The sequence below is a fragment of the Bos indicus x Bos taurus genome, chromosome 3 (genome assembly GCF_003369695.1).
Source record: "Bos indicus x Bos taurus breed Angus x Brahman F1 hybrid chromosome 3, Bos_hybrid_MaternalHap_v2.0, whole genome shotgun sequence".
NCBI lineage: Eukaryota > Metazoa > Chordata > Mammalia > Artiodactyla > Bovidae > Bos > Bos indicus x Bos taurus.
This window is the reverse complement of record NC_040078.1, coordinates 68,850,835-68,869,707: the sequence shown is the minus strand read 5'-3', so window position 1 is coordinate 68,869,707 and position 18,873 is coordinate 68,850,835. Positions and strand designations below refer to the sequence as shown.

General features: G+C 41.2%; 1 protein-coding gene across 2 annotated transcripts in view; it reads left to right on the top strand.

The window, feature by feature from the left end:
- Positions 1–1,572: 1,572 nt before the first annotated feature.
- ST6GALNAC3 (ST6 N-acetylgalactosaminide alpha-2,6-sialyltransferase 3) overlaps positions 1,573–18,873 on the top strand; it is a 625,489-nt gene continuing 608,188 nt past the window's right edge. The window contains exon 1 of one of the 2 annotated variants that reach the window (XM_027536851.1): positions 1,573–1,761. In XM_027536851.1, the coding sequence (XP_027392652.1) occupies positions 1,744–1,761 (18 nt within the window). In that variant the 5' untranslated portion in view covers positions 1,573–1,743. The remainder of the gene's footprint in view (positions 1,762–18,873) is intronic. The other variant, XM_027536852.1, reaches the window with a different exon arrangement.

Genomic DNA, 18,873 nt, shown 5'->3' with positions numbered 1-18,873 from the left:
CTTGTTGCTTTTCAGTCAACAAGGAAAGGTGGCTTGCTGAAGAGAGGTGGAGAGGGCCTAGGACATGTCTTCTCCCAGATCGCCTGCTTCTTAGGTGGGGCTGCTATACCTCACCGTGTTTTAGCATCAGAGTATTCAGGTTGGATGGGAGAAGGCAGTGGCATCCCACTCCAGTACTCTTGCCTGGAAAATCCCATGGATGGAGAAGCCTGGTAGGCTGCAGTCCGTGGGGTCCGCTAAGAGTCAGACACGACTGAGAGACTTCACTTTCACTTTTCACTTTCATGCACTGGAGAAGGAAATGGCAACCTACTCCAGTGTTCTTGCCTGGAGAATCCCAGGGACGGAGGAGCCTGGTGGGCTGCCGTCTATGGGGCTGCACAGAGTCGGACACGACTGAAGTGACTTAGCAGCAGCATTCAGGTTGGATGGTGAAAACTGGCCTCTCTGGATTTCCAATGCTAATAGAAAAGTTTAGATCTAACCTTGTTACTGAAATTGCAACAAAATTGTCAAATTCTAAACTTGTTGCAGGAAAGGGCAAAGTCCTGTGCATGTGCATGCGCGTGCACACACACACACTCTCTCTCTCTCTTTATATATATATATATATATGCATACAGTTAATGTATATATATGAAAATATACTATATTTTCATATATACATATATTCTATTTACAGTGTATTTATGTATACATACATTTTTCATGGGCTTCCCAGGTGGTGCTAGTGGTAAAGAACCTGCCGGCCACTGCAGGAGATGTAAGAGACAAGGTTTTAATCCCTGGGTTGGGAAAATTCCCTGGAGAACCGCAGGCAATCCATTCCAGTATTCTTGCCTAAAAACGTAAGCTTAAAGCAGGAAAGAGCAATGCATTATCAGTTCAGTTCAGTCGCTCAGTTGTGTCCGACTCTTTGTGACCCGGTGGACTGCAGCCCGCCAGGCTCCTCTGTCCATGAGATTCTCCAGGCAATGAAAGATCATCGAACCCAAGTCTCCCGCATTGCAGGCGGATTCTTTACCGCCTGAGCCACGAAAGAAGACATTGTGTACTTAGAAACGAAATATATCCTACATAGGCTCCAGTTGGTTGCATCTTTCCTTGATTGACATTTGTGCTCCCTTTTAATGGCAAATTAATTTTAGATAAGGCCATCACAGGGTTTTAAAGTAGAATGAAGGCTCTTTCCTTGACCAGCTTAGGGAGAATTTTGCTACTTTTGAAGAATCCTTTGATGTACCCAAAGCCTGGAGAGAGATGATTCCAAACCCACTAAACTTCTTTAAAAGTGTGAAGGGTCTGCTATGAGTTCTCTGATCTGTTAGCGAAGACCGTATCGAGGAGAAGAAAAGGCCACTTTCTCTCCCCAGCGGGACCCATCTGAGCTCCCAGCCTGCTGCTGAGCGACATTATATACGATGAACAGACAGAAGTTTACAGAAAAAAACAGAAAAGAAAAAGTAGCAAGCACCAAGAGGCAGCCGCAGGCGCCAGGGACGCCACGTGATCTGGGGGCGGGGCCTCGCAGGCCTCTAGCCAGTGGACGGGACCGGGGGCGGGCCCACGACCCAAGGGGCGGGGCCTGTGCCCGCGCAGCTCTCACCGCGGTCCCCTTATTTGGATCTGCGGGAATGTGGGCTGGAGCGGTCCTGCAGCGGTACCAGCCTCCAGCCTGTCGCCGGGACTGCCCCTGACCCAGGCGCGCCCGCTGCTCGGTGGCAGGAGGGCCGGCGGAGCGCCATGGCCTGCATCCTGAAGGTAACGAATCGCATCTATGGCTCGGACGCGTGGTTGGCCAGCCTCTTGCTGCTCAGAGGCGCGGAGTCAACCGCGGTCCCACCGCATCCTCATCTCAGTTGTCTTTTCCTGGCGTTGATTTTCTTTTTGTTCCTTTGGCAAATGCATATGGAGGGAGATTCAGAAACATGTAGCTGGCACGGCTTCTCTTCCCACCATTCCTGCCTGCTCGCGCCTGCATTGAAGGAACTGCAGACTGTTGGCTCCAGGGGAGAGAAGGGCTGTGTGCCGAATAATGGGGATGGCAGGGAGGGGAGGGGTGCTCCAGCGAATCCCGCGGCCCCGATGCCTGAGGCCTTTCTGAAGCCACGCACAGTAGAGCAAAGGCTGGCCACGGATTATTGGTGCTGAGGAGTAGAGCGCTTTTGAATGGGATGAGAGTGAGCAGAGGGAGTTCTACCTCACATTTGATCATATGAAGACAGAAACTTCTGAGTTTACAGGTAGTCCCTTAGGAATGAGTTTTCTGTGAAATCAGCTAACTCTGTGCCCGAAGTTCCACTTCGGAAGAGTTCACAAGAGGATGTATTTACTAGTAGAGAATTTCAAACCTAACTTTGGCTAAAAAATTTAAACAGTTGAACCTTTCTTTTGCTCACAAACACACAAAATGATTTCACTCCCTCTCAGAGTCTGCTCAGGCGCCCCTTCTTTGTTGAGTTTTCTTTCTCCACGTGTGTTCTTAGCCTGGAGTGAACATCTTTCTAGGTTCACAGCCTTGTAGCATCAGGTGGGAGGACTTGGTGTGAGTGCCTCACTTGAGAACTTTTTATTCCACAGGGAATTTTGTTTATTTTTTCATTCAATTTGTTTGTTTTTTCATTTTTCTGCACTATTGTTTCTACTGGTGCCTAACCTGACTCCTGACTGTATATGAGTCAAAAACATTCACAGCATGAAAGTTTCCTGGGCCTTGACTGGAGAGTGTAAAGGCCTACTCGTTCCAAGTTTGGGGAAGCTGTGTGTGACAGAGGGAAAACACCAGAAATTTGTGTGTGTATACGTGTGTATGTGTGTGTGTGTGTAGGAGCATTTGTTTTTCTGTGGAGTGATTTGAAGCCATCTACTGCTATATTAGTTACCTGAATCCTCTTCCAACATGCCTTGGTGTTAATGATGCAAATAAGAGACTAACCTAGTTTGTTTCCATTTCTTATAGTAAAGGAGATGAGATATTTCCTGTGATTTCTCTGAACTTCCTTTGTTTGATTTCGGAACATTATCTGGGACGTAATGGTAGCAAGATCAAATAATACATTTTTATTATTTACATTCGTACTACAATGTGGGATTTTTACCTTGGAGACTTCTAGCACAAGGACTGAAATATAATATGAGTCATCTCTACTATTTATTGGGTTATTAGCCTAAAGGGAAGTTGAGTGTGACGTTTATTGTTGGCTGTCTTCTTCCCTTTTGATTTCTTCTCTATCTCATCTTGCACATGTTCCAAACATTTTTAAGACATTTTAAGATGAATCTGATCCAACTTTGCCTTTCTAGCCCCTCACACTGACCTCAGACATTTGGGACATATCTGATTGCTCCTTATTTTTTCTCCACTGAACCAAGCTGGGGTGCAGACAGGTAAACTGCAAAGAGCAAAGGCTTTGGACTCAGAAAGACCTTGGTCTGAACTCAGGCTCTGCCAGATGCTACCGGTGTGACCTTGGACAAGTCACTTAAATCATCTCTGAGTCTCAATTTCCTTAATATAAGACTAAAGTAACAGCACCACAAGGTTGTAGTATTCCACAGGGTTGCTGTGGGGATGAAATAATATAAGATATGAAAAATACTTCGTGGAATGGGCCCTAGTTTCCCTCATAAATAATAATAACTACAGTGTAATTAACCTTTACTATATCCTCAGCTCATTTCATATAACTGTTATTCTTATGTCAAGCCCTACAAGGTGAGTATCATTGTTTAAAATCCCATTTTACAGATGAGGAAGCAGAGCCTCCTGAGTTTAAGAGATTTATCCAAGGGAACAGGGTTAAGGGCAGGGTGAACCTGGACTTAGATTCAGATCTGCCAGCCTTCTTTATATTTTAACTGTGTCCCTATACCTTCCCATGTGATGACTTTCTAAGTTGCCCTAAAACCATTCAGAATCCTTATCACCTTCGAGAAACAAAGTACCATTGTGCAACGATGGTCTTGATGGCCTGTGGTAGACCTTTTCTCCTTGTCTTTGAAGGGCCATGTGTGGTGCAGTGGACAGTCCATACACCTAGATTCCATGCAGGCTTGATCTCCTGCATATATTAGACAGTCACTGCAACTTGGAACATGAATTTGCCCAAGCTGTAGAATTGCTGACAGGGTTTTATGAGGGTAAGATGATATACTGTTTTTGTTGCTTTTGATGAAATATTTTCTGCCATAACTGGCCCTAGGCTTGCTGTAGGTATCACAAAATGTATAAGCCAATGACTCCATTCTCAATTGGCTTCCAGTATAGTAAGGGGGATAGAAAAGTAAATGAATGTTTATGTTACAATGTGAAGAGTAATAGGTCTGTGGAAGGTATAAGAGAGAAGCATGGAGAGAGAAAGCAATGAACCCTCTAACTGGACAATCGGGATGGACTTCTCACTCATATATGATTTGAACTGTAATTTGAAGATTGAATATGATGTAGTGTGATGAAGCTTGTGTTTTAGAAGGATAACTTTTGAGGCAGGGTCAACTTTATTCCGTGGGCAAAATATAGTCTTCTCAACAGAATTTAGAGGTAGATCTTATTTTACATTTTTACATTATGAGAAAACTGAGATACAAAGAGGTGGATTAACCTATCATTATTGCCTAAATAGTGACCCTAAATAGCAATCCTTGACTAGCTAAGAGGAGGAGCCTATACTGTGGCAGCAAATGGTGGTCTTTGGGGGCCATACAGATTATCCACTCAAGGTTTTATGCATAGTAAGAGCCCATTCTGCCCATGTGTAAAGCTGGTTCTCATAATGGAATAATGATTACCTCAATAATCATTTAATTGCAGAATATATACTTACTCTACACTGCATGGACTTTGAAGAAATATGTGGGTTTTGTTTATGGTTCCACCACTTACTGTTTGTGCAACCACTAATAAGTTTCTTGATTTCATTGCCTCAGTTTCTGAAATGGAGATGATCATGCATTCCTCAATGGGTTATTCTACAGGTTAAATGGGAATATCTTCACATTAGTTAGAATAGGCTAGTTTACTGCAGTAAAAAACAGCCTCACGTCTTAGTAGGTTCATTTCTTGCCGTGCTTCTGGTTAGGCAGCTCTTCTGGGGAGCTAGGCCATTGTGAACAAGCAAATAAAGGGCCACTCTCTTTCCATAGGGTGTTTTAAAAGTCTTTGAAATTTGGTAGACAAGGAAGATATTTACTTAGTATTTATTTGGTTATTAGTAAAATAAAACTTTTAAATTTATAAAAGTCATTTGATTTTCTTCTCTTATAAATTACAGATTAGTATTTGCTATAATGAAAACCTATTCATATTTTCTTTAATGATTTCTATCTTTGGCCAGCAGTTACTTTTTGAGAACAGTTTCATGTATACCTTTGATGTTTAACACATATTTAGTGAATTGTATTAAGGTTCTTTTTTTGGATTCTATGCTGAAATGTACACTGAGTTGACATGTGGACACAGGACACTTCTTTCTGCCTTGGAAAAGATTATGGTTTTGCCAGGTTGCTGAGACTTAGGAACTTGAAGCAGTTAGACAACAGCACAATAGGTGCATGACTAAGCTACTGTTATCTTCTCTACCTGTCACCTGTCCTTGTATGACATTGATCCTTTTTTGGAGGGCCCTGCTGTGAGACGTGCAGGATCTTAATTCCCTAATCAGGGGTCGAACCCATACCTCCTACAGTGGAATGGAAGCTCAGAGTCTTAACCACTGTACCACCAGGGAAGTCCCTACCTTGATCTTGATTGATGGGAAATTTGATGAGTGTTGATATCCAGTTATGTATGGGCTTGGTGTCTTCTCATTTACTCTTCCCCCACTGCTCTAGACCTAATCCTTCACCATGCTGCATCAATTCTATCTCAGGAAAATCTGTCAACTCTGCACATTATCCTCCATCCCTGTCACCTCTGTCTTGTCCAGAACCTCATATTTGGTCTGTGTTTTGAAATAGTCTCCTTTCCTTCAGGCTCTTCATAAACTCGCCCACCTTCCACATCACTCTCAGATTACTGTGCTGAAGCACAGTGCTCATCAAGCCATTTGTAGGCTTAAATGCTTGTCTTGGTTCCCCAGCCCCTGAAGGAGAAGCCCAGCTATTTAGCTTGGCATTCAGGTTCCTTCCAAATCTAGCCCCTGCCCGCATATCTGGCCTCACTGCCTGCTACTCCCTTACCTATGATCTAGATACTTATCTAGATGAACTCCAAATCTTCAGATATACCTCCTTTCATGGTTCTGTGCCTTTGTAGTATAGTATAGGGGTTGAAGGGGTTTCCTTGGTGGCTCAGATGGTAAAGTGTCTGCCCGCAATGCGGGAGACCCGGGGTTTGATCCCTGGGTTGGGAAAATCCCGTGGAGAAGGAAATGGCAAAAGCATGGTCTCTAATGTCAGACCAACCTATTCCAGCAGTGAAATCTCTAAGCCTCAGTTTCCTCATCTGTGAAATGGGAGCAGAAATAGTGTCTACTTCTTTAGGTTATGAGGAATAAATGAGCTAACTTCTATAGAATAGAACCTGACACATAATAAGTCCTTGATAAGTATTTGCTATTAGTTGTTATCATCCCGGCTGTTTTCACTGCAGGAAATTCTCTCTGCTATCACTTTTCCTCCTCTGACAGAGTTCAACTTATCTTTCAACTCCTATTTCAGTGTCACATCTGCAGTCAAACCCTCCTCTGCCTCAGCAGTCTTCCTTTGTGGCCCCATGGCTTGGTTTTTGTCTCTGTAGGGGACAAGTATTACCCTGTAGTGTAAATTAGCTGTTTATATGCTCAACTCTTTTGTTTTATTATGAATTCATAAAGCCCAGGGACTTTAGTAGGTTGATCAGCTAGTGTTTACTAAGCATATTGAGGGCTTCCCTGATTTCTCAGTTGGTAAAGAATCTGTCTGCAATGCAGGAGGCCCTGGTTCGGTTCCTGGGTCAGGAGGATCTGCTGGAGAAGGGATAGGTACCCACCCCAGTATTCTTAGGCTACCCTTGTGGCTCAGCTGGTAAAGAATCCACCTGCAATGTGGGAGACCTGGGTTCGATCCCTGGGTTGGGAAGATCCCCTGGAGAAGGGAAGGGCTACCCACTCCAGTATTCTGGCCTGAAGAATTCCATGTACTGTATAGTAAATGAATACTGTTCTTGCTGTAAGTAAGACTATAGACTCAGTGAAAAGAAAGGAATACCTAGGGTATAGGAATATTTGAGTGGTGGTGTTGGTAGTTATGTAATTGAATATTGGGGGCAAGAAAGGTCTTGTCTTATTCAACTTGATATCCATAACAACTAGTCTGACTCTTAGTAAAGAGATTCCTAAATGTTGAATGGGCTTCCCAGGTGCTCAGTGGTAAATAATCCACCTGCCAATGAAGGAGACACAGATTCTGTCCCCGGGTTGGGAAGATCTCCTGCAGAAGGAAATGACAACCCCCTCTGGTATTTTTGCCTGGGAAATTCCATGGACAGAAGAGCCTGGTGGGCTATAGTCCATGGGGTCATAAAAGAGTTGGATACGACTTAGTGACAAAACAACAACAATAACAAGATATTAACTGTGTAAATGATACAATTTTTTTGAGATGCTAATTAGAGACAACAGTCTAACTTGGCCTCTTCTAGGAATAGCTGAATTCTTTTTAGATATAGCATGGATTTTTCACTCTAACATAAGCAAGTAGATTGTAGTCTATCAATTAGTTTTCTTAAGTTGCTTCTCAGTTTTGTTTCTTTTAGATCTGTGATTGCTTCTCATATAAAATCTGGAGCCAATTTGAAATCTGGAGGGAGGGAGAACCGAGAACTGGACTTGGACGGAGAAAGAGGAAAGTATAGGAGTGACTTATCTTATGTTACGATCATTTTGATTCTCTGGGTTAAAAGAAACGATAAAAGCAAAAGCAAAAAACAAAAAACAAACTCCAACTTTTGCAACCATAATTTGTGTTTCTCAAACTGTGAGATATCAAAGGAAAATAATATGGCTTCACTCAGACTGGACAGCCACAGAAATGTCACAGGTACACAGGTTGTAATCCTGAAACTCTAAGATAACTCCAGCACATAGAATAGACAAGGCACTTTGTTTAATAAATCTGCTTTATGACATTTCTTTCTGCTGCCCAAAGGATGCTGAAGTCTCAGTAGTTGCCCGGCCTCATTTTTAGGCTCATGGTGTCTGAGCAGGTGCTTTTGCAATTTCCATCAGCTTACTTTGGGGAATGAGTTGCTTATGTAAAACTTTGCTCTTTGGATGGATTGAGAACAACAGCAGCATTAACAATTGTTCTCTAGTGAACTCCTAGAGTGTGTTCAGGCTGGGTCCTTGGCTGCCTGCTTTTCATATATCTTCTCATGTAAACTTTTACTGGCTTTCCAGGTGGCTCAGTAGTAGAGAATCCACCTGCCAGTGCAGGAGACACAGGAGACGCGGTTTGATACCTGGGATACTGAAGTTCAGAGAAGCTAATTAACTTGTCCCAGGTCCTATGGTTAGTAAGTGGTGAAGGTGGGGTTGAACCTGGCTCTGGTTGGTGATGTAATGTGTATTTTACCTTCAGGGCCAATTTGGTGAATGTTCACAGGGGCTTTGAGTCTATTTCACCATCCTCTGAATCTACACAGCTTCCTAACATACTCCTGATGGGGCTCATTTTTAGCTGTGTTATTTTTAGTTATCCCTTCCTCAGAGTTTCCTTTGTGACAGAGGAACTGGAGGATATAGAAGGGCCACAGAGAGTGTGGAAATAAGGTTCTAACTCTGCCTCTAAATTATTAATAGCCTTTTGACCCTGAGCAAGTCTCATGACTACACACCCCCACTTTCCTGAGAAACTCCTGTGTCCCTTTGAAGGTGGGAGTGAAACAGAAGAGTAATAGAGTTGGATTTACTGTTAGGCCAAGCTTCAGGATCTGCCCCCCTCCCACCCCCTCCCCCACCTCAAGGCTCTGAAGAGGTTCTGGCATTTTTGTATTTATAATATTATATTCATTTTCTTAAAGAGAACCACAGATTATATAAGCTTCAGGCTTCCCAACCAAGATCCCCTCTGGGGTGGTGTTGGCATCCAAAAGAGATAAAGCTTGTGAATGTACTTTGAAAAGTAGAATGTGCTGTACACATACGCAAATGATTATTAGTATTATTAATAATTAGATAACAGCTTGAATCAAGAAAACCTATCTTGGGGACTAGTAAAGAAGAGTTTAGATTTGAGGAAAGCAGAGGGAACCCACTAAGCTTTCCATCAGAGGTCTGGGAAAAGTTATGGTATCTCCTCCCCAGGAGAAAAGTTTTTATCTGTGAGAATTTAACACATACTTATCCCCGAGGGTTGGAGATGGGATAAGTCCTCTGTTTTCTGGATTCAGCAAAAAGTGGAGGAAGGCATTTTTCTAATTGAACAGAGTAGATTTAAACAAGTGTTATCAGGATCCCATTACAGAAAGCTGCAGTTTAGCTCCTAGTTATTAAAAGGCTCATTATTCAGTTTATGGATTAGCCAGATCCTGTTGGTCCCTGGCTACTCTGATCTACACCTTTTATGCGTTTCAGTGCCAATTAGCACTCCCACCAGAGCCTGGAAAAGTCAAAGGAGCTAAGCCTCAAATTGGTTCATTCCTTTCCCTGTTAGCAGCTTTGTCAGGGTTTGTCAGCAGGAGGGTAAAGAAAAGGACTCAAATGTGGTGAAGAGATTATCTGTGATTTCACTATTGTTTTCTTTCTTCCTCAGCTGGAGAATTAAAAGTGCACTCTGGTTCTGATTTTAACTTGATTTAAAGTCACTAAATCAGAGATCTTGGCCTAGGGCATCCAGAGACTTCAATAAACAGCAGCCTCAGGGTAGGTAATATTTTCAGAGAGCCCTTTGTCCACACCCCACATCTCCAGGCCTCTGTTTCATTTCCTGTGAGATGTGGAGGGGTGGGGGCTTACAACTTCTGGTATTTGGGAGACTGGAAACAGTTAACTCCTAAAGAGATTGCTCAGGGGCCAGGAAAAGAGAGTCCTTGTCCTAAGACATTCTAGTGTTTGTGTAAAAAATATGTCTCTCTACATACACATAGTAAATATAAAGAGAAATGGGCACCCACATTTATTCAATCATATCTTAATATGTATTGAGGTTTGAAAACCCTTGTATGTAAGATCCTTTTTTGGAAGGGACTTCTGTCTAACATTCAAATCTGTTTCCTAGGGAATTTATTAGCTGTGTGTTTACCAGACACAAAATAAAAGGTTCGGTCAGTTTTGAAAACTCTGTTTGCATCTTGCTGTGAAAGATCACGATCACAAGGAAACGAAGTAAAATGTATATGTCCTGCATTGGGAGTGGGTTGTAATGTGGGCTTAAACTGTGCATGTGGAGCTCATCTTAGATTTTAAGGATTGGAGCGAGCAAATGACTGTCCTTAGACAATTCCCCTCCTTTGGACAATAGGAGGACATGTTTGGTGTTCTTGGCCCCAACGGTGTGCCTGACTTTGGAGAAAGAGATGAGAAAGTCTCTCTCTGTAAAGGGTTTGCCTTATCAATCAGGGAAAAGGGTAACCAAGAAAGAAGAGCTGTTCTCTAGGGTGTGGACAGGAAAAAGACCGTGTTACGGACTCCAAGTCTGATTCCAGTTTTGTGATGAGTTTGAGTAATGACAATAATACCTTTATTTAATATTCTGCAGCAGTACTATCCAGTAGGAATATAATGCAGGCCACTTAGGTAATTTTTTATTTGTAAGAACCACATTAAAAAGAAAGCAAAAAGAAGTAGGCAGAATTTATTTAATAATATATTTTATTTAACCCCAAATATTCAAAACAGGTTAATGTTAATTTGGAGTCAATATCAACTTATAAATAAGCTATTTAACTTGTTTCATAAGTCTTCATGTCTGTGTATATTTTGCCATTGCAGCATATTTCAATTTGGATGACAAAGTTTCATCACAAATACTTGATCTCTATTTAGATTTTATAAAATGTTCAGTTTAAAAAGTAGATTCACATGTCTAAGTTGTTCCAAAGATGCATTTAAGCCTTTGATGAGCCCTTAAAATTTCATCTGAAATGGAGTCCTATGCTTTTTCATATCCTGAGCCTGATTGGCCCCCCAGATGTTGAGCAGCTGTGAATTCTCCCAGGAGAGTGCTGCTTTGGTCTTAGTGAGGTAGGGTGAACTGGAGGCTTTGAGGTCAGAGACAGACTTTATGCACTTTTATTTGAATAGTTCCTTTGCTCCAGGAGGGCGGTACACATACGGCAGCAATTTAGACATACAGAATAAACCACAAGTCTTCTTTTAAGTCAAGACGGTAAGGTGATTGGAATTCCTTTGTACAGTTTGCTTATTTTTTGACTGTTTATTTGTGTCTATAAATTCAGCAATATGCTAATAGGTGTACGTCTGGTGGTACTTAGAGTAAATCACTTTGTAAACCTGCAGCGCAGTTTTGCTTGCCTGTACTGAGTTGTACAGCCTGCCCGGCTCTGCCTAGATTTCCTGAATCATAGAGTGTTAGCAATTTTTCACGTGGAGAATGTTTCATTGTCATAATGACAGCAGGTGCCGTTTGTTGAGTACCTTCTCTCTGGCAGACAGCTCGCAGATATTTTACAGATATTTATTATCCCTCAGCAAGATTACAGGATGGGTATTATTACTTTCATCCAACAGATGAGGAAACTCTAGTTCATATTGCATAAAAACTTTGTTAATGCGAGAACATTAGACCAAGGTCTGCAAACTAATAGCCCTTGGGTCAGATCCAGCCTGGTGCCTGTTTATATGTAGTGTGCAAGTTCAGAATGGGTTTTGTGTTCTAAAATGGTTGAAAACAATAAAAAAAAGAAGATTTAATGATGTGAAAATGTTAAAAAATTCCAATATCGATGTCCTTGAATAAAGTTTTACTGGAATATAGCCATGTTTATTCATGTCTTAGTGTCTTGGTGTGCTTTTGTGCTGTAATGGCAGACTTTAGAAAGCTGACGTGAGAAAGCCACATGTAGACTTTGTGGCTTGCAAAGCCTTAAATATTCACTATCTTTCTCTTTACAGATAAAGTGTGCAAGCCTATGCTGAACTGTTGAGTTCTTACTGTAAAAGCCAGGGTCAGGGGCAGTCAGGGTACTCACACCTGGGCCTCACATCATGAATATCAGGGATATTTAGTGAATATGAAGCCAAGAACTCCATGTGAAAGAGGAAACTGAAGCCCAGAGAGGATAAGTAACTCCCCAAATTCACACAGTGGGACTGGGATTCAGACTCCAAAGCTTAATCCCTAAGTCCATTGCTTCTCACAGATAAGCTGACCACACTGCTGCTCAGCTTGAACTACAGGACCTCCTGAAGGGCTTTTTACATCAGAGATTTCTAAGCCCCACCCCCAGAGTTTATGATTCCATAGTTCTGGACTGGCATCTAAGAATCTGCATTTCCAGCAAGCCTCCAGGTGATGCTGCTTGATGCCAATCATACTTCATTTAGCCCTATCATACTACATCCTGCTCAATAAATTGCTGCTGAGTTATGAATGGCTTCAAAGCTGTGTGTGTGTTAGTCACTTAGTCGTGTCTGACTCTGTGACCCTATGGACTGTAGCTCACCAGGATCCTCTGTCCATGGAATTCTCCAGGCAAGAATACTGGTGTGGGTTGCCATTGCCTTTTTTAGGGGATCTTCCTGTCCCAAGGATTGAACCTGGGTCTCCTGTGTTGACAGGCAGATTCTTTACCATCTGAGCCACCAGGGAAGCCCTCAACTACAAATTTGAGTCAAGTGCATTCTAATGGCCTTTTCAGGCATTGTGATTGTTTGATTTCTGCCTACATTGTTCTCATTAAACTCCAAGCTTTCTGATGCTATGGGACTCAGGCCACCATGAATGTTGAAATGCTTGTGCCTCTGTGTCTGATAGCAAGGGACTGGGTCTGAAATGAATCTGTCACTGGTGCCATGCCTCGTGTATTTCTAGAAACTCTATTTCTTTCAAATCAGTTTCAAAATCAGTTTATGATGATTTATAAACCAGAAATTTGGTTCCTGCTGATTGTATGTCAAGCCCTTTCTCATATTGTGACCCTCGTTTCTCTGTGGCTAACAAGAAGACCTGGGGGTGTAGGAAACAGCTTCTGTAGTCAGATTGTCCTGGCTTTGGTAGTGGAAGTTAATGGGTTAGTGCTAGAGTTCACTTTCTTAATTATTGACTTAGTCTCATATTTAAAAAGTCATTATTTTAGAATTAGGAATGGGAAAAATGAGGCCTGGTGAAAGATGATAGCTTTTGTTTTTTCCATGTTGATGATTCATAGCCTTGTTTGGGACTTTAATAAGTAACAAAAAGCATTGGAAACTGCTGATTTAATCTCTTATAGGCTTAAATTGGCATGAAAAAGAAAATAAATCTCTAAATGTTTGCTTTCTCCTGGATCTCCATTTATGTGCCTTTATTTATTGTGGAGCCCATTTTTCTGATTTTTCCACTTTCACCTTTGGCCTCCTAGCCTGTCCCCAGTACAGGTGTTAAAGAGATCATCATCAAGTACAGCTGGTATCCAGGTATCCATCTGTCTCCTGGGGATTGGTTCCAACACCCATGGTGATACCAAAATCTGAGGATGCTCAAGTCCCTTATATAAAATAGCATCGTATTTGTATATGACCTATGTGTGTCTATCCACATGCTTTAAGTCATCTTTCATTGTGTGTTAGTTGCTCAGTCTTGCCTGACTCTTTGGGACTGTAGCCTGTCAGGCTCCTCTGTCGGTGGAATTCTCCAGGCAAGCATACTGGAGTGGGTAGCTGTTCCCTTCTCCAGGGGATCTTCCCGACCCAGGGATTGAACTCAGGTTTCCTGCATTGCAGGTGGATTCTTTACCTTCTGAGGCACCAGGGAAGCCCAATCTTTGAATACTGACACTAATACAATGTACATTTTATGTAAAAAGTTGTAAGTACAATGTAAATAGTTGCCAGCACAAGGCAGATCCAAGTTTTTGCTTTTGGAAACTTTCTGTAATTTGGTGGACAGCAGAACTGGGATGAGCAGAAGCCACAGGTGGCAGAAACTGGAAATGGCCAAACTTGGGGACGCAGGAACTTGTGGGTGGCAGAACCTGAGTTCAGCTGGCTGTGTCTAAAGAACCATCATCTCAGCCTTGTAAATCTTCGCTGTACAAGGGAAGCCTTGTGGAACTCTGTTGCCAAGCAAATGAAATATCTTGCAGAGTGAGTTCCCAAGGTAAAAACCGTTCCAATAGGAATTCTACTCCGGGAAACCTGAGTCTTTTCTGTGTGTGTTCAGTCACTGTCGTGTCCAACTCTTTGTGATCTCATGGACCATAGTCCACCAGGCTCCTCTGTCCATGGAATTTTCTAGGCAAGAATACGGAAGTGGGTTGCCATTTCCTCCTCCAGGGGATCTTCCCCTCCAAGGGATCAAACCCTCACCTCCTGCATCTCCTGTATCACTGTCAGATTCTTTACCGCTGAGCCACCGGGGCTCCTGGTGTAGACTCAGTGGTGTGGCATTGATGACAGCCGATGGATGTCATCCCACACACCTTTGCCATGGCCTAGTGGCTGACTTTGCTACTACTTTGCTCTTTCATTACTGACTTTCTCCACCTTGTCCTCCTTTCTTTCTCCCTAGTTCTTGAAGAAAATTCAAGATACTGCTGAAAATTCTCCAGTAGTAACAGGTACCTGAACCAACGACACCTTATGATGTTTTCTTGTTTATTCTTTACATTCTTTCAGTTGGGAGTTAGAAAATCTCTCTCTCTTGTACCCTGGTTTATGTCACTTAATTATTTGCTCCTTGGCAGGTTTAATATTTATTTAATTCTGCTTGCTGTTTAACCATAGCGACCTGGTTGATGACTTGAGCTGAACCAAGATTTCTACATGTGACTTATAACTTACTGATAAATTGGGGTTTGTTTTCTTCTCATCCATTTTGTACCTCGATATTCAAATTTTACTTAAAGAAATGACATCTGAACCAAATACCACTCTAGAGTTCTGTATTGGAACAATTGTAATTCACTATATATTTTTCCAGATTTGTATAGGTTAAAGGGATCTGTGTTTGACCTTTCCCCATCCCTCTTTTCTTCCATGAAGAGGAAGTTTATTACCAAGCAGTTAGAGAGAAGTAAGTCAAGTACTGTGGGTAAGAGGTGAGGCAAAGGGAATGAAGATAAAACAGAAGCTGAAGATTTTAATTTTTTTCAAAATTATGGCCTGTATGAATAATAGTAACTGTAACAATAATCTACCTTTGTTGTTGTTCAGTTGCTAAGTCGTGTCCAACTCTTTGGGACCCCATGGAGTGCAGCATGCCAGGCTTTCCTGTCCTTCACCATCTCCTGGAGTTCGCTCAAACTCCATTGAGTTGGTGATGCCATCTAACCATCTTATCGTCTGTTGTCCCCTTTTCCTTCTGCCTTGTCTTTCCCTGCATCAGAGTCTTTTCCAATGAGTCAGCTTTACTGAGTGCTTACAGTTACTGTGTTGGGGCTTTATAGCTTTGTATTATCTCATTTAATTCTTTCAATCTTATAAGATAGGTATTATTGTACATTTCCCATATAGATGGGGAAATTGAAGGTTGGAGAGGTTTACTTAAGCTAAGTGACCTTCCCAAGATTGTACCCTTATTAAAGGAGAAGGTAGAATTTGAATTCAGGAGTTCGGTCAAAGAAAATATTCCTATAGTCATACATGAGCAAACCTATTTGAAATTTGCCCACAGTAATTTAATAACCTAATGAATAAAATAACATCAGTATGCATTTTCTGGGCACTTTATGGTAGACACTGTGTTTAAGGAATATATATGGTTTCCTTTAATATTCAAAAGTCCTATTAGAAAAATACTATTATTATCATATCTGTTTTACTTGGGAGGAAACACTGATGCTTGCAGAAAACTTTAGTTCTTTGCCCCAGGTTCTTTGGCTAGTGAGTGTAAAATTTGTGTGAACATGTTATTTTATAATTATTTGTATTAATTAGCATTTACTATATGCAGTAAGGGCCAGGCACTGTTCTCAGCACTTTAGACTTATTGTGTCATTTAATTCCTATTTTTCAGATAAGGAAACCAAGGCCCAGAGTGGTTAGGTAAGGTCACCAAGCTGCTTTTGGCAGTAGTGAGAACTGAACCCAGGCAGTTTGGCTCTGGTGTCCGTATACGTACCAAGCGTGCACCAGACTACAGATCTCTCTGCCTCCCCTCCCCTTGCCCCCCGGCCCACACTTTGGTGTTCTACCTCCTAATGCAGAGAATCACCTAAGACTATTGAAATCCATTCTGATATAAAATCAACCCACTTCAAAGGAGCTTGTGGAGATTTTTAAAAACTTTCTTGATTATTGACTGGATAAACTAAACTAAAAAATATATTCTTTGAGGTGTTTTATTTTATGCCTTTGAAGAATTTTGATTCAGATACCTTTAGAAGAGCCACTCGATCAAGTCAGACCTGGTGGCATTAGTTTCCAAGTGGAGGTGGAATTTCTCAATGAGCATGAGACTGTCATTTTGACTAGACGAGGGATACATGAGACTGTCATTCTGACTAGATGAGGGTTGCCAGGCAATTTTTCTTCTTGACTGGTCTCCTTGTCCTTCCTTCTTCACCTTTTTCCTGGAATAACTCCACAGGGAAACCAAAGTGATTTTTAAAAGGTAAATCAGGTCATGTCAGTTTCCTTATCTAAACTTTTTGGTGGCTTTCCATTTCATTTTGGATAACAACTCCTTTCCAAAGCTCACAAGTGCGCATGACCTTGCTCCTGCGTCTTTTTGAGAAATCACCTACATCTTGGTCCCCTGATTATTTTCATTCCATCCAGTTCTTGGACCATGCCAAGTTCCTCTGTGCTTCAGAACCTTTGAGCTGTTATCCCCCTGCCTGCCATACTTTGGGCCCAGGTTCTCCTCGAGGCTATTTCTTCCTACCTTTCATGCCCTTAGTTAAAGTTTACTGCTTTGGACAGGCCTTTGCTGATTTATATCAATGAAATATAACTTCATGATATTCCCTATTATGCTTCCCTATTTATTGTATATTTAACATTTTCTTAATATATGAATACATGCATATTTGTTTGTTTACCTGTCAGTCAAAAAACTGAAAGGGCAGAAATCATGGTTATTTTGTTGATCACTGTATGCCTAGCATCTAGCATAGTATAGTCAAGAAAAGAAATGAATGATTTAATGAATTAATTTCAGGCAAAAAAGAATTGTAGGTGCAAAGATATGGTGGCATGAAGGAACAGGTCATTTTGGGGAACAGTGAAAAGTTGTGGATGACTGTCACCAAGTTGGTTTTGGGAGCCGGAGGAAATGATATAGTTGGAGTCAGATCGTGAGTGGTCATGTTGGTCCTACCAAGTAGTGTGGACTTTTATCCTTTAGAAATGGGGAAACTAATGGGATTTAAATAGATCATTAAGTGTGGTAGAGATATTGGATCAGAGAGAATATTTTATTGTCTTATTTTAGAATACTTCAAGTCCTTGAAATGACTCTGGTCATTGTCCTTCATATTTGGAAATTACTTGTCCCAATTATGATTTTGCTACAATGATTACACAGGCAGAATTTCAAATAGAATGCTGGAAATAAAAATGTGCCAAAGATGTAAGTGTGCTTGTTTATAGCAGAGCTTGGAGTTTTATCCATGAAATAAGAAAAAGCCAATAACAGAATTAAACTAAACATTTTATACAAATAAATTATCGGTTGTTCAGGTTGTTGAACTTTCTGTTTAATGAAGGAATCTTAGATTTGGACATTATCTTGGGTTGTTTAAACTCTGTGTGGTAGAGCTGACTCATGTTCAGTTGACAGTACTGCTCTTAAGGAGGATGTTAGGTCATTCTGCCCTGTGGGTCATTATGTAGCAACAGTCTTCCAGCCCTGCCTTGGAAGGACGGTAATACTGTCCTGGCAGCAGTTGTTATGTACTGAGCACCTGCCGCATGACAGGCACTGAGCTAATCACCTTACATTATGTGGGAGAAACTTTCCAGCATCTGTTTGAGGTGTTTGTATTCCCATTTTACAGATGGAGAAACAGGCCTAGGAAAGTTGAGTAAATCTCCCAAGTAGTGAAGTGAAGGGATTAAATTCAGATTTGTGTGACTCAGAATGCCCTGCTTTTAACTCTTGGCTTTCCTACCTCTAAAGGAGACAATCATATAGGACTTTTGATGAAATATAACTATACTTCAAAAGAGCTTTTGAAAATAATTTTGATCTGAGTTAAACTGAATATAAAAAAGTCAAGGAATTCCAAAATAATTTTTTGATTGGAAGAACTTTTAAACTAGTTTACACTTTGGCAGACATTTATTTAAAACTCTTAGCTCAATTGAGCCCTAAGTTGAGCAGATACTTGAACAGAATCTTGATGAATAAGCATGAGTATTATCAGGCAAACTAGCTGGGATGGCTACATTTTATTCATCTGGGCATCCCACCAGATGTCTCCTCTTCTTCATCACTCTGGAATCAGTTCTTTGCATAGCAGCTAGAAGGAACTTTAAAAAATGCATATAAGATGATTTTATTTCCTTGCCTGACTGATCATATTCTGGGAGAAAATATTTACAAATCATATGTCTGATTGGTTAGTACCCAAAATGTGTAAAGAACTCATTCAACTCAATAGCACAGCAAACAAAAACAAACAATCCAATTAAAAAATGGGCAGAGGATCTGAATATTTTTCCAAAAAAAGACATTTAAATGGCCAACAGGTACACGGAAAGGTGCTCAACATCACTAATCATGAGGAAATACAAATTGAAACAGTCATAAGGTATCACCTCATACCTGTTAGAATGGCTCTTATCAAAAAAG